Source organism: Macaca thibetana, chromosome 7 (genome assembly GCF_024542745.1).
Source record: "Macaca thibetana thibetana isolate TM-01 chromosome 7, ASM2454274v1, whole genome shotgun sequence".
NCBI classification, from domain to species: Eukaryota; Metazoa; Chordata; class Mammalia; order Primates; family Cercopithecidae; genus Macaca; species Macaca thibetana.
Window position 1 is genome coordinate 34,377,389 of NC_065584.1, and position 14,650 is coordinate 34,392,038.

Genomic DNA, 14,650 nt, shown 5'->3' on the forward strand with positions numbered 1-14,650 from the left:
ACCACTCCTGAACTTGGACTCCATCTGTACTTGTGACTTTTGGAAGGCAGAAGTCAGTGTTTTCTGTGGAAGATGACTTTTTTTTAATATTGTATATGTGTATCTTCCCCTCCCCTTTTTCGTTTCTCTTAAAAGACTGGAAAGAAAGCGGTTAAAGCAGTTCTGTGGGTCTCAGCAGATGGACTCAGAGTTGTGGATGAAAAAACTAAGGTAAGATTCTTTATTTTGATTTTGATTTTTTTTTTTTTTTTTTTTTTTTTTTTTTTTTGGAGATGGAGTTTCACTCTTGTCGCCCAGGCTGGAGTGCAATGGCGCGATCTCAGCTCACTGCAACCTCCGTCTCTCGGGTTCAAGCAACTCTCCTGCCTCAGCCACCGAGTAGCTGAGATTACAGGGGTGTGCTACCACGCCTGGCTAACTTTTCTATTATAAGTAGAGACGGGGTTTCACCATGTTGGCCAGGCTGATCTCAAACTCCTGACCTCAGGTGATCCACCGGCAGCTTCCCAAAGTGCTGGGATTAAAGAGTGAGCCACCGTGTCTGGCCTAAGGTAAGATTCTTATAAGCATAAATAGGACTCCTCATATGTTTTTAAAAATCTCTAATGATCAGATATAATACCCTTAAGCTGTTGAAAGGTATTATATTGTTGAAGCTTTATCCTTCCACTTAGTCCAAAGTACAGTCTTCTGAGAGACTATTTAACGTTCAGGAAACCACTTTAGTTACTCATTTACTTTATGAAAAATAGTATTCTCTCAACATTTTGTTCTACATGACATAGCATGTCTAAGGTACTAAGCATTAGCATTTAGTGTTAAGATCTGAGTTCTATTTTTTTTTTTTTTTTTTTTTTGATATGGAGTTTCACTCTTGTTGCCCAGGCTGGAGTGCAGTGGTACAATCCCAGCTCACTGCAACCTCCACCTCTTGGGTTCAAACGATTCTCCTGCCTCAGCCTCTCAAGTAGCTGACTACACACACGGACCACCATGCCCCACTAATTTTTGTATTTTTTGGTACAGACGAGGTTTCACCTTGTTGGTCAGGCTGGTCTTGAACTTCCGATCTCAAATGATCTGCCTGCCTTGGCCTCCCAAAGTGCTGGGATTACAGGCATGAGCCACTGCCCGTGGCCTATTTTTGTTCTTACATATTTTTTTAAAAGTTTTTACTCTCACAAATTTGATATAAAAGATGATAGACTATCCTTTTACCGTATTTTAAAATTAAAAACAGATGGACTCCACATCTGAAATTTCTTCTTGCTCTGAAGAAAACACTATTTTAAGAAAATGATATTTGAACTAATTAACCTGGCTTTTGACTCAAAACTCAATTTAAGTGACATCTTAAGGACTAGTAAATGGCTCTTTGGTTAACATTTACTTAGAATCCAAATAATATCTCAAATCATAGGTAGCATTTTGCATTTGAGAAACAGTGATCCTAAATGCCTAAATAAGAATAGACACACAGCTCTACCCCTAGAAAGCATAAGATGTTATATAAGGACATTTAATTATTAATTAAAATTTCCTAGAATACCTAAAGTCAGGAAAAAATTTAACAAGAAGATAATTTTTTAAAAAATTCAAATGCCACTGAAAGGGGAGAAAGTCTGGCAGGTAAAAAGCAGTTTTGATAGGAAACTTGCCTGGTAATTTCAAGTGATTTAATATAGCTGCATTTTAGTTATTTGACCTTACATTGCGTACTTTTTTTTAAGTTCAAGAGAAGCAATAGTCTTCAATTTTAGTACATTACTGTAGGAAACAGTGATCATTTTAATTATTTTTTGGAACTTGTGTAGTTTTCATTAGTGTTTGGATGAAATTTGTTACACTTGAAAGCTATGTATTTAATTGTTTTATACAATAGTTGGAAAGTAATATTGCCCCCTTGTGGCTACTCACACCACTGGCATTCATTAGTTTAGTTTTTTCCACACTGAATAGTAGTAATTAGTAGTCATTGGTGGCTTGTCACCATTGGGACCATCTTCCCACCTTGTATTTCGCTATAAGCAGGAACTAATACTGTGTTGGGATCAGTATTTGTGATAACACCATGCCATGATCTGCACAAATTTTTGTGGAACAGAAGCTGAAATCTGAAGCCCTTAACCTTTGAGCAAGAAGCTCTGTCAGATTGCCTTGCTATCCCATCTCCCAACTCATGTGTATCTTGATTCTGATAGTGTTCCTACCTTTTTTTTGTTTTGTTTTGTTTTGTTTTGTTTTTTTCTTTTTCTTGAGACAGTGTCTTACACTGTCACCCAGGCTGGAGTACAGTGGCACAGACATAGCTCACTGCAGCCTCAGTCTCCTAGACTCAAGGGATCCTGCAACCTCAGCCTCTCAAGTAGCTGGGACTGCAGGCACACACCACCATGGCCCAGATATTTTTTTCTTTTTTTAGAGATGGGGTCTCACTATGTTGCCCAGGCTGGTTTCGAACCCCTGGGCTCAAGCAATCCTCCCACCTCAGCGTCCCAAAGTGCTGGGATTACAGGTGTGATCTACTGCACTCAGCCTAGTGTTCCTATTTGAGTATAGTAACTCTTAGTGTCTTAGAAAAAGAGATAAATGAATGGCCGGGTGCAGTGGCTTATGCCTGTAATCCCAGCACTTTGGGAGGCCGAGGCAGGCGGATCACGAGGTCAAGAGATCAAGACCATCCTGGCTAACACGGTGAAACCCCATCTCTACTAAAAATACAAAAAATTAGCTGGGCGTGGTGGCAGGCGCCTGTAGTCCCAGCTACTCAGGAGGCTGAGGCCGAAGAATGGCATGAACCTGGGAGGCAGAGCTTGAAGTGAGCCAAGAACGCGCCACTGCACTCCAGCCTGGGCAACAGAACAAGACTCTGTATCAAAGAAAAAAAAAAGAAAAAGAAAAAGAGATAAATGAATTGCAAATGGAAATGTAATTGAACTAGTAGATGGAAATGTGAATGGAAATGAAATTTATGTTACAAAGAAAAAAATTAGAAAAACAAGTTTCAAAATGACTGTTCAGTGTGTTTCACTTCCAGCAATAGCTAAATAGAGCTTCTGTTGGACTGACCCTCTAGCAAACACGTAAATTCTAAACAAAATAACCCAATTATTCAAAGACACTAGAAAATAACCCAAACAGATAGATTCTAGAGAGAAGCCGACACTTAGAAGAAGGAAATTGTATTGGGTGATTTCCCATTTCACAGCTTCTAGCTTAAGGATAGGTCCTAGTCTGTACCATATAGGGTAGCTCTAACTTCAGTAAGAAACACTTAGTCTTTTGCTCTTAAAAACCAAAAGACATAATTTTTTTGTGTGTTTCTTTGTTTTTTTTTTTGAGATGGAGTCTGGCTCTGTCGCCCAGGCTGGAGTGCAATGGTGCGATCTTGGCTCACTGCAACCTCTGCCTCCTGGGTTCAAGCAATTCTCCTGCCTCAGCCTCCCGAGTAGTTGGGATTACAGGCACCCGCCAGCACACCCAGCGAATTTTAGTATTTTTGGTAGAGACGGAGTTTCACCGTGTTGGCCAGGTTGGTCTCGAACTCCTGACCTCAAGTGATCCACCTGCCTCAGCCTCCTAAAGTGCAGAAGACAGAATTTGAGGCAACAATAGCCACTAGAAGGTAAAAAGAGAGGCTGGGCGTGGTGGCTCACACCTGTAATCCCAGCAGTTTGGGAGGCCAAGGTGGGTGGATCACTTGAGGCCAGTAGTTCAAGACCAGCCTGGCCAACATGCTAAAGCCCTGTCTCTCCTAAAAATACAAAAAATTGGCTGGGCATGGTGTTGTGTGCCTATGGTTCCAGCTACTTGGGAGGCTGAGGCACGAGAGTCACTTGAACCTGGAAGGCAGAGGTTGCAGTAAGCTGAGATTGCGCCATTGCACTCCAGCAGCTTGGGTGACAGAGCAAGACTGTCTCAAAAAAAGAAAGTAAAAAGAGAATCCTGAAAATAAGCCAAAAAGGAGTAATTCTGTCCCAAATTCTGTTCATAAATTCTGCCCTAATCTCTGCCCCTTTAGCCATGTAGATTCAAGGCAGACTCCAAATAGCCCAACTAAGGATATAAAAAGTGATACTTGATTACCTACGTATGGTGACACGCACCTGTAGTCCTACCTACTTGGGAGGCTGAGGCGGGAGGATCGCTTGAGCCCAGGAGTTGAGGTTACAGTAAGCAGTGATTGTGCCACTGCACTCCAGCCTGGATGATGGAGCGAGGCAGTCTCAAAAAAAGAACAAAAACACCCTGATGTCTGAGGTGCTGTTCAAAAGATAGAGTTTTCCATTTGAGTATAATCAAATAAGCTACCTGATAAAACCAAAAACGTAACATTTCCAAGGAATATAATGGAATCCAGACTCTCCACATACAACATTCACAATGTCTACAATGTGGTTACTCAGCATACAACAAAACAGACAAGTCTGACTTATTCTCATCAAAATAACAATCAATAAAGACCCAACTTCAAGATGACTCAGATGTTGGAATTAGCAGACAGATTTTAAGTACCCTCCTTCATTATTTGACCAAGAAATAAACATCTCTTGTCTTTGAGTCATTATATTGTTTTGTATTTATAGCATCACCACAACTAGTACAGAAAATGGCACACTGAAGTAGAGTGCTACCTTAACAGAAATGAAAATAGTGTATAGTAGGGATTATAACTATACTCAGTGACAGAAAGGAAATATGTTCATATTGAATGAAGAGATAGAAATCTTGGCAGAGAATAGAAACTATGAAAAAGAAACAAATGGCCAGGCGCGGTGGCTCACACCTGTAATCCCAGCACTTTGGGAGGCCGAGGCAGGTGGATCATGAGGTCAGGAGATTGAGACCATCCTGGCTAACACAGTGAAACCTGTCTCTACTAAAAACACAAAAAATTAGCTGGGTGTGGTGGCACATGTCTGTAGTCCCAGTTACTCGGGAGGCTGAGGCAAAAGAATTGCTTGAACCCTGGAGGCAGAGGTTACAGTGAGCCAAGATCGCGCCACTGCATTCCAGCCCAGGTGACAAAGTGAGACTGTCCAAAAAAAAAAAGAAAAAGAAACAAATGGAAATTCCACACCTGAAAAAATATAGTATCTGAAGTAAATTCACTGGATAGGGTATATCTAATGTAAAAAAGCAAGGCGCAGAACTGTGTGTGTATGTGTGTAGTGTTCATTGTGTAACGAAGGTAGCATAAACATGACTATTATATGTATTTGCTTATATTTGGAAATAAACCCAAAGGATTAAAGATACTGATTTACATATATTGTTGAATGTGGACTCTACCATGAAAGAGATGTAAAACTAGAATCAACAAGCATATGCTTTAGAACATGTAGATGAGAGAGGTATCTGGGTAAAGTGCCTCTTAGGATATCTGCTAAGTCCAATTCTCAGTATTTAAACTGCTGGACACAGATCTAGCTATTCCATAGCCTAGTTGTATCAGATGTATGGATTGTGCATCATGAAATGAACATCCTGTGTTCTGAGAAGCTCAAATAACCTCCTAAGTCTTCTCTTTCTTTGTGTGTCCTATTTTCTAGGACCTCATAGTTGACCAGACGATAGAGAAAGTTTCTTTCTGTGCCCCAGATAGGAACTTTGATAGAGCCTTTTCTTACATATGTCGTGATGGCACCACTCGTCGCTGGATCTGTCACTGCTTCATGGCTGTCAAGGACACAGTGAGTCCAACAAATATGTATTTAATGATGAGTATTCTTAGTTAGCTGGGCTCTTTCTGGGTTTGCTCAGCCAAGCTGAGCTACTACTACATTTTTAACAAGTTTGTGCTGCTACAGCTGCTCTTGGAAGTGCCTAAACTAGCCTACTTTCAGCTCCTTTTATTCAAATATTTTACACTCTTGGTGTAACCCCGGGAGTTGCAACTCACTGAACAAAATGATTGGCTGAAACCAAAGATCATTAAAGGAAGATAAAAATGGTCTGGTGATAGTGGTTGCTAAACTTTATTTGAAACTTTTAATTATTGGAAGTATTTTCAGGGTTCTTAAATGTATTTGTTTGCTAACACATATGGGTATGGTATTAAAAATGTATTTGCAAAGAGACTACTACAAATGAAAGAACTTGGCTGGGCCTGATGGCTCACCCCTATAATCCCAGCACTTTGGCCAGGGCAGGAGGATCACTTGAGACCACAAGTTGGAAACCAACCTGGGTTATGTGGCAAGACCTCATCTTCACAAAGTTAAAGAAAAAATTAGCCAGGCATGGTGGCACATGCATGTAGTCCTAGCTACATGCCTTGGGAGGCTGAGGCGAGCAGATCACTTGAGACCACGTGTTGGAGGCTACAGTGAGTCATCGTGCCATTACACTCCAGCCTGGGTGACAGAGTGAGACCTTGTCTCCAAAAAAAAAAAACTGAGTTGGAGTATACTTTCAACTATTATAAAAACAGAATACTGGCCAGGCACGGTGGTTCACACCTGTAATCCCAGCACTTTAGGAGGCCGAGGCAGGCAGATCATGAGGTCAGGAGTTCAAGACCAGCCTGGCCAATATGGTGAAACCCCCGTCTCTACTAAAAATACAAAAAAATTAGCCAGGCATGGTGGCACATGCCTGTAGTCCCAGCTACTCGGGAGGCTGAGGCAGAAGGATTGCTTGAACCCAGGAGGTGGAGGTTGCAGTGAGCTGAGATTGCGCCACTGACTCCATCCTGGGCAACAGAGTAAGACTCCATTTAAAAAAAAGAAAAGAAATACTGGCCGGGCATGGTGGCTCACACCTGTAATCCCAGCACTTTGGGAGGCTGAGGTGGGCAGATCACCTGAGGTCAAGGGTTCAAGACCAGTCTGGCCAACATGGTAAAACCCTGTCTCTACTAAAAATGCAAAAATTAGCCAGGTGTGGTGGCGCATGCCTGTAATCCCAGCTACTTGGGAGACTGACTCAGGAGAATCGCTTGAACCGGGATGCAGAGGTTGCAGTGAGCCAAGATTGTGCCACTGAACTCCAGCCTAGATGACAGAGTAAGACCCATCTCAAAATAAAACAAAAATAGGCCAGGCATGGTGGCTCATGCCTGTAATCCTAGCACTTTGGGAGGTCGAGGTGGGCAGATCACTTGAGGTCGGGAGTTCAAGACCAGCCTGGCCAACATGATGAAACCCTGTCTCTACTAAAAATACAAAAATTAGCTGGCCATGGTGGCGGGTGCCTGTAATCCCAGTTATTCAGGAGGCCGAGGCACGAGAATCGCTTGAACCCAGGAGGCAGAGGTTACAGGTGAGTAAAGCTCTTGCCAAAGTTTAATCTGGATGATAAGTAGTGGCTATGCTCTAAAAATTGACCAAAATTGTTTAAAGATCTTTGAGACACTGGTGTAAACAAATGCTAAGAACTCAGGCTCTGAGTCAGATACGGGTTTCAGTTCTGATTCTGGTTCTTACTAGCGTGGGATTTGGGGCAAGTTACTTAACATTCTCTGTCTTGGTATATACTTCTATAAATGGAGAAAGTGGTTGTGAATACTAAATTGGATAATGAGTATAAGCACACTTAGCATAGGGTCTGGCCCACATTACTCCAAAAATTTTAGCTAGTAATGTTTAAGCTGTTCTTCCTTGGTTTGACACAGGTACTTTGAAAATGAGTTAAAGTAACTGAACTATGCTTTTGTCCTCTGTTTCTCAGACCCTAAGTAAACCACAAATTTAGTATATTTTGCTATCACTACACTTTAAAAATCTGGAGTTCAAGAGTTTCCAGATACTAATTTAAAAACCATTTTATTGTCAAATCATGGCCCGGCAGGCTGTTTGAATCTCCTAGGCCAATAGTTCTACTGTATCAAAATCACCTGGAGGACTTGTTTTAAAACATAGATTGCTGGGCCCCATCTCCAGCGTTTTTCATTCAGTGAGTTTGGGGTTGGGACTTCAGAATTTGCACTTAAAGTTCCCAGATGATGCTGTTGGTTGGGGATGAGGTCACTCTGCAACAACTTCTGCCCTAGGCCTAGGAGAAAGAATAAACTTCCTTGACCTGTAGCTTTGTCCTTATAATAGAGCTGCGTTCAAATGCAAACACATTCGAAGAATCTTTCAGTACTCCTGTTTCATGCTTTAACATCTGGCCTAATATCGTCCTACTGGGAAGTTAGATGGAAACTCATGTGGATTCATAGAGTAATTCTGTCAGTCTTTAAGTAGTCAAAAGTTTTTTTAAAAAGTTTAAAAGTTTTAAAAGAGTAAAAAGTAGTCAAAGGTAGTAAAATCTTAGGGACATAAAGCATTTTAAACCTCTACCTGTCCTTATGATAACTGACACTGTCATGCAAAATCCAGTGAAACGACTTGTTTAGAGCTGTGTGTAGGAGCAGCTGCCTACGTGGTGTGATTTTGAGAACACCACAAAAGACTTCCTGTTCCCAAATATCTCTTCTCACTGTGAATGATGCCAACAATTATACCATCTCTAGATTTTTTATTCCACAATTAGCAAAATGGTTTAAAATACAGATAACCCTGCTAAAAATAATCCATTAAATGTATTAAATTGACTCTGGGTAATCCAGTGTATCTATATAAAGCAGTGTTTTGTTCATATACATACGTCCTCCACTCCTCCCACACACAAATCGGTTTTCTCTGCTTAATTCTTTTATAAGTAGACAGTGTGGATGAAAACATGCTTTCGCTTTTGCCTGTGTTTGGTTGGGAGGTAGAGTTGGGAATTAGAGAGAGCTAGAGGAAGATAGGAAAGGTATGGGGGAAAACCTAAAAGCACTGAGGGCCATAAATGAGGAGGGTTGCTTAGAGGGAGGTTTCAGAAAGGGGAGACAGCAAAGCGTTTGTCTCATTGTTAGTGTTTTTTGAAACAGGGTCTCACTATGTCACCCGGGCTGGAGTGCAGTGGCACAATTACAGCTTACTGTAGGTTTAAGCGATCCTCCCACCTCCCAAGTAGGACCACAGACACACACCACCACCACACTCGACTAATTTTCTTTTCTTTTTATTATTATTATTTTTTAATTATTTTTTTTTTTGAGACAGAGTTTTGCTCCTGTTGCCCAGGCTGGAGTGCAGTGGCACGATCTTGGCTCACCGCAACCTCCACCTCCCAGGTTGAGTTCAAGTGATTCTCCTGCCTCAGCCTCCCGAGTAGCTGGGATTATAGGCATGCGCCATCATGCCTGACTAATTTTGTATTTTTAGTAGAGACAGGGTTTCTCCATGTTGGTCAGGCTGGTCTCGAACTCCTGACCTCAGGTGATCTGCCCGCCTCAGCCTCCCAAAGTGCTGGGATTACAGGCTTGAGCCACTGCACCCGGCCTTTATTTTTATTTTTATTTATTTTTTGAGACAGAGTTTCGCTCTCGTTGCCCGGGCTGGAGTGCAATGGTGCCATCTAAGCTCACAGCAACTTCTACTTCCCAACTTCAAGCAATTCTCCTGTCTCAGTCTCCCAAGTAGCTGGGATTACAGGCACCCGCCACCACGCCCGGCTAATTTTTGTGTTTTTAGTAGAGATGGGGTTTTGCCGTGTTGGCCAGGCTGGTCTCGAACTCCTGACCTCATGATCCACCCACCTCGGCCTCCCAAAGTGCTGGGATTACAGGTGTGAGCCATCCCACCTGGCCTAATTTTCTTTTCTTTTTTTTTTTTTTTGATAGAGACAGGGTCTCACTGTATTATCCAGGCTGGTCTCAAACTCCTGGACTCAAGCGATCTGCCCACATCGGCCTCCCAAAGTGCTGGGATTACAGATGTGAGCCACCATGCCCAGCCGCATTCCTTTTTAATCACTGGAATTGTATTTGTTTATCAGAAGTTTTAAGTTTGCACCTTTTTTTCCTAGACATACTAACACTGCATTAAGCTCCTGAAATATGCCTTGCCTTTCCAGTAGTTTCTTAGAAATGGCTGGTAAATATTCCCTCTCCTTCCCCAAAGGGCAACTAGAAGCTCGCATGTCAAGGCTTGAAACTTTGCATAGAGTCTTCTAAGCTGTTGGCCAGGGCTGACATGACAGAGCCTAAGTGATAAAGAGTTCTCCATGGCTGCTTGCAAAAGCGCAGGTTGCTGGTTATCACTTTACTTCAAGGCTTGTAACAGTGAATTGAACCATCATAAGCACTACCTAAGAAAATTTATTCATTTAAATTAATTTGGCATATGAGAATATATTAAAACAATTTTAAGTTGGAATTTGCAACATCTTGCTTTCATAAAAACAGACTTATTTGGGCCGAGTGTGGTAGCTCACGCCTGTAATCCCAGCACTTTGGGAGGTTGAAGCAGGTAGACCACTTGAAGCCAGGAGTTGGAGACCAGCCTGCCCGACATAGCAAAACCCCATCTCTAATAAAAATACAAAAATTAGCCAGGTGTGGTGGTGCGTGATTATAGTCCCAACTACTCAGGAGGCTGAGGCACGAGAATTATTTGAGCCTGGAGGCAGAGATTGCAGTGAGCAGAGACTGCGCCACTGCACTCCAGCCTGGGTAACAGCAAGACTCTGTCTCAAAAACAAAAAAAAAGGGCTTATTTCTATGTAATTGTTAGTAATGTAATTCTGAAAAGCTTTTAAAACCTGCTCTCTACAGGGTGAAAGGTTGAGCCATGCAGTAGGCTGTGCTTTTGCAGCCTGTTTAGAGCGCAAGCAGAAGCGGGAGAAGGAATGTGGAGTGACTGCTACTTTTGATGCTAGTCGAACCACTTTTACAAGAGAAGGATCATTCCGTGTCACAACAGCCACTGAACAAGCAGAAAGAGAGGAGATCATGAAACAAATGCAAGATGCCAAGAAAGGTACAATCTGTTCTACAGTGTGTATTTATGGAATGCAGTTTTTCCCAACAAGGTATTATTTTGAAGCTACCAGGGATAAGTTTTCTCATAATCAAAGAGAACCCTTAGCAATATAAAACCTTATAACAAAGCTGAAAATCTTAAAAACTGCTTCCATTAGAGTGGCTAGTTGAATGGCTTCAAAAATATGTACTCCATTCTAGTAAGCTATCTGAGGAATCAGAGTGCGGTTGAAGAAGCTGCAGAGACATCTCTTACCCGCTTCCTTCCATCCTGAGATACCTTTTTAATTCGGATGCATCTGATCTCTATGAGAAGCAAATGAAGCAAGTACCTGCATCTTAAAGAAAGCAGCACAGGTCCCAGGGCTTAAGGCTGCAAAGCATCCACAGACTATGATGCTAGCAGAGAGATTTAACAGTAATACTGCTTATATGAGATTTTTGCTGGTTTTTAGTGCTTTCTAGTCACAAAAGTCTATAGATTTTGAGAGGTAAGCCTATAACTCTTTTTTCCCATAGCTCTGTTAATTTAATTTAGGGTGTGATTTTATAGAGTGTTTTATTTAGGTACACATGGCATCACAGCAGAAATGCCTGTACAAACATTCAAGTTAGTCGGCAGTCTATAAATGTGAGATGGGTATATTTTAGAACCAAATGATAGGGCTTGAAAATATTTTTGCATTCTTGTATATAAGTAGGGTTAAAACCAACAAGACAAGCACAAACAATTCAGGTTAACTAATATACATTAATATAATTTTGAGGCCAGGTATAGTGGCTCACAGCTATAATCTCAGTACTTAAGGAGGCTGAGGAGGAAAGATCACTTGAGGCCAGGAGTTTGTGACCAGACTGGACAACATAGACCCTATCCCTAAAAAAAAAAAAAAATTAATTATCCATATTTGGTGGTGCACATCCATAATCCTAGCTACTTGGGAGGCTGAGACCAGAGGATTGCTGGAGCCCAGGAGTACAAGGTTACAGTGAGCTGTGATCATGCCACTGCACTCCTCCAGCCTGGGTAACAGTAAAACCCTGTCTCTTAAAAAAACAAACAAATATATATATATGATAATTTTTTTACTATAACCTTTTAGTTCTAAACTAGTCTTTTGTTGTTGTTGTTTTGGTTTGATTTGTGGTTTTTTTTTTTCCTTTTTTTTTTGAGACAGAGTCTAGTTCTGTTGCCCAGGCTGGAATGTAATGGTGCAGTCTCCACTGACTGCAGCCTCCACCTCCTGGGTTCAAGCAATTCTCCTGCCTCAGCCTCCTGAGTAGCTGGGATTACAGGTGCATGCCACCACACCCAGCTAATGTTTGTATTTTTAGTAGAGATGGGCCAGGCTGGTCTTGAACTCCTGATCTCAGTTGATCTGCCTGCTTTGGCCTCCTAAAGTGCTGGAATTACAGGTGTGAGCCACTGCACCTGGCCTTAAACCAGCCCTTTTAGATAGCAGCATTGACTAAAATACTGACCCAAACAGCTCTAATTCTTAACCCCCCTCCAAAAAAAAGCATACATATTTTTATTTGAAATGAAATTATTGATAGTGATTTTTTTTCATTTCTTGTGAATATTTCCACCAGGAAGCCAAAGGGGGAAAAAATCATGCTATCTATACTAGAAAATTTAACCTGTATTACTGTTATTTAATATGCTTTAGTGGTCTTCAGACTATTCACTAATTAAGCATGTTCTTTAATACCACCAAATAATATTCATTGTTATGTACAGCAACTGCAAAGAGATTGAGTCCCAAGATCTACAAAGGATTGTGAGAGTTGGTGGTTGAGATTTGTCACAATCAGAATGGGACTCGACTGGTACCCACAGTCTTATATTTAATCAAATTTAATCCAGTTCAAAATTTTATTTACTGCATGCTTTTATTCAAATGAACCACAAATGCATGATTTAAAGACTGCTTTAGGTTGGGCGTGGTGGCTCACGCTTGTAATCCCAGCACTTTGGGAGGCCGAGGCAGGTGCATCACCTGAAGTCAGGAGTTTGTGACCAGCCTGACCAACATGATGAAACCTCGTGTCTATTAAAAATAAAAAATTAGGGCCGGGCGCAGTGGCTCAAGCCTGTAATCCCAGCACTTTGGGAGGCCGAGACAGGTGGATCACGAGGTCAGGAGATCGAGACCATCCTGGCTAACACGGTGAAAACCCGTCTCTACTAAAAAATACAAAAAACTAGCCGGGCGAGGTGGCGGGCGCCTGTAGTCCCAGCTACTGGGGAGGCTGAGGCAGGAGAATGGCGTGAACCCGGGAGGCGGAGCTTGCATCTCAAAAAAAAAAAAAAAAAAAAAAATTAGTTGGGTGTGGTGGCATGCACCTATAATCCCAGCTACTTGGGAGGCTGAGGCAGGAGAATCACTTGAACCTGGGAGGTGGAGGTTGCAGTGAGCCGAGATCATGCCATTGCACTCCAGCCTGGGCAAAAAGAGCGAAACTCCATCTCCAACAGTAAATAAATAAATAAAGACTGTTATGTATGACATTCTTTGACACCTAATCAAAGATACATGGTTAAACTTATGCTTATTTAGACCTTTCTAATGCTGCAGTTCCCAAAGTTCTCCTCCCCTAACACACAAGCATTGAAAATCATGAATCATTCTTTAAAAGACCATATATTAGGAATTCATAGGAACTGGGTTTTTAAGATCTTGTTCACAGTCTTAATTTATAAATCACTGAATGAGAATAAAAGATCTAACATTTCTGTCTTAGTAGACATATAGTACGTTACTAAGCCTTTTATCTGTCTGGAAAATGGATCTGAACCCTACTTCTAACTTACCTTTTAAGAGACATTGGGAAGGAAATGGGTAAAAGGACCTAGAGGGCTTTCACATTTGTCAGCTCTGTAAACTCAACTTATTTGAAGACATTGCTAAGGTCTTCATTCTCTTTATTTTCTTGAGCTGAAACAGATAAGATAGTCGTTGGTTCATCAGTGGCCCCTGGCAACACTGCTGCATCCCCATCCTCTCCCACCTCTCCTACTTCTGATGCCACGACCTCTCTGGAGATGAACAATCCTCATGCCATCCCACGCCGGCATGCTCCAATTGAACAGCTTGCTCGCCAAGGCTCTTTCCGAGGATTTCCTGCTCTTAGCCAGAAGATGTCACCCTTTAAACGCCAACTATCCCTACGCATCAATGAGTTGCCTTCCACTATGCAGAGGAAGACTGATTTCCCCATTAAAAATGCAGGTAATGTAGCATCTACCTGACTCACTGGGTACTCGAGCACTGAAGCATTCTCATCACTTCCCATGAAGACACTGATCCCATTAAACTAGGCATTCCTCTTTCCCTGAGGTTGGTTGATAGTTGTTATCTTTTGTCATTTCCCATAGTGGGAAAACTAAAGTCCATGGAGGGGGATGTGAATCCATAATTTCTCTTCAACAAACAGGCATCAGAGCCATTGTGGAATTTCTAGCCCAAGCCTCAAGATTTGTGGTTTGTCTCGATGTAAGGGCATTCACTGCCTCTCAGCCAACCTGCTTCCAAACATCAAGGGTCTCAAGTTTCTATTCTTATTCTGCCATTTGGGACCCAGCAGGGAATTAATTAAAGAGGCCTTAGAAACACATAGCATTACCAGCAGAAGAAATGGATATGTGCTCATTGTCCTTCTGGCTGGTTGGCTCCATAGGGAGGAAACTCTAGACAGGTGTCTCGTGTACATCTAAGATCTGTTGTTCATCACAGACAATGGACTTGTTCACAAATATTCATTACCTTTCAGAACTGTCCCACAGGCCTTCGTGTGGCCTCTGTACAGCTATGCCAGCCCCTATAGGTCTATCCTCATCATAAAATCTGTAGC

General features: G+C 41.8%; 1 protein-coding gene across 14 annotated transcripts in view; it reads left to right on the top strand.

Annotated features, from left to right (window-relative positions):
- NUMB (NUMB endocytic adaptor protein) overlaps positions 1-14,650 on the top strand; it is a 196,311-nt gene that overhangs the window by 172,927 nt on the left and 8,734 nt on the right. For 10 of the 14 annotated variants that reach the window (XM_050798737.1, XM_050798735.1, XM_050798742.1 and 7 more), the window contains 4 exons: positions 136-210; positions 5,553-5,693; positions 10,589-10,793; positions 13,735-14,028. In XM_050798737.1, coding sequence (XP_050654694.1) covers positions 136-210; positions 5,553-5,693; positions 10,589-10,793; positions 13,735-14,028 — 715 coding nt within the window. The remainder of the gene's footprint in view (positions 1-135; positions 211-5,552; positions 5,694-10,588; positions 10,794-13,734; positions 14,029-14,650) is intronic. The other 4 variants (XM_050798739.1, XM_050798747.1, XM_050798744.1 and 1 more) reach the window with 1 other exon arrangement.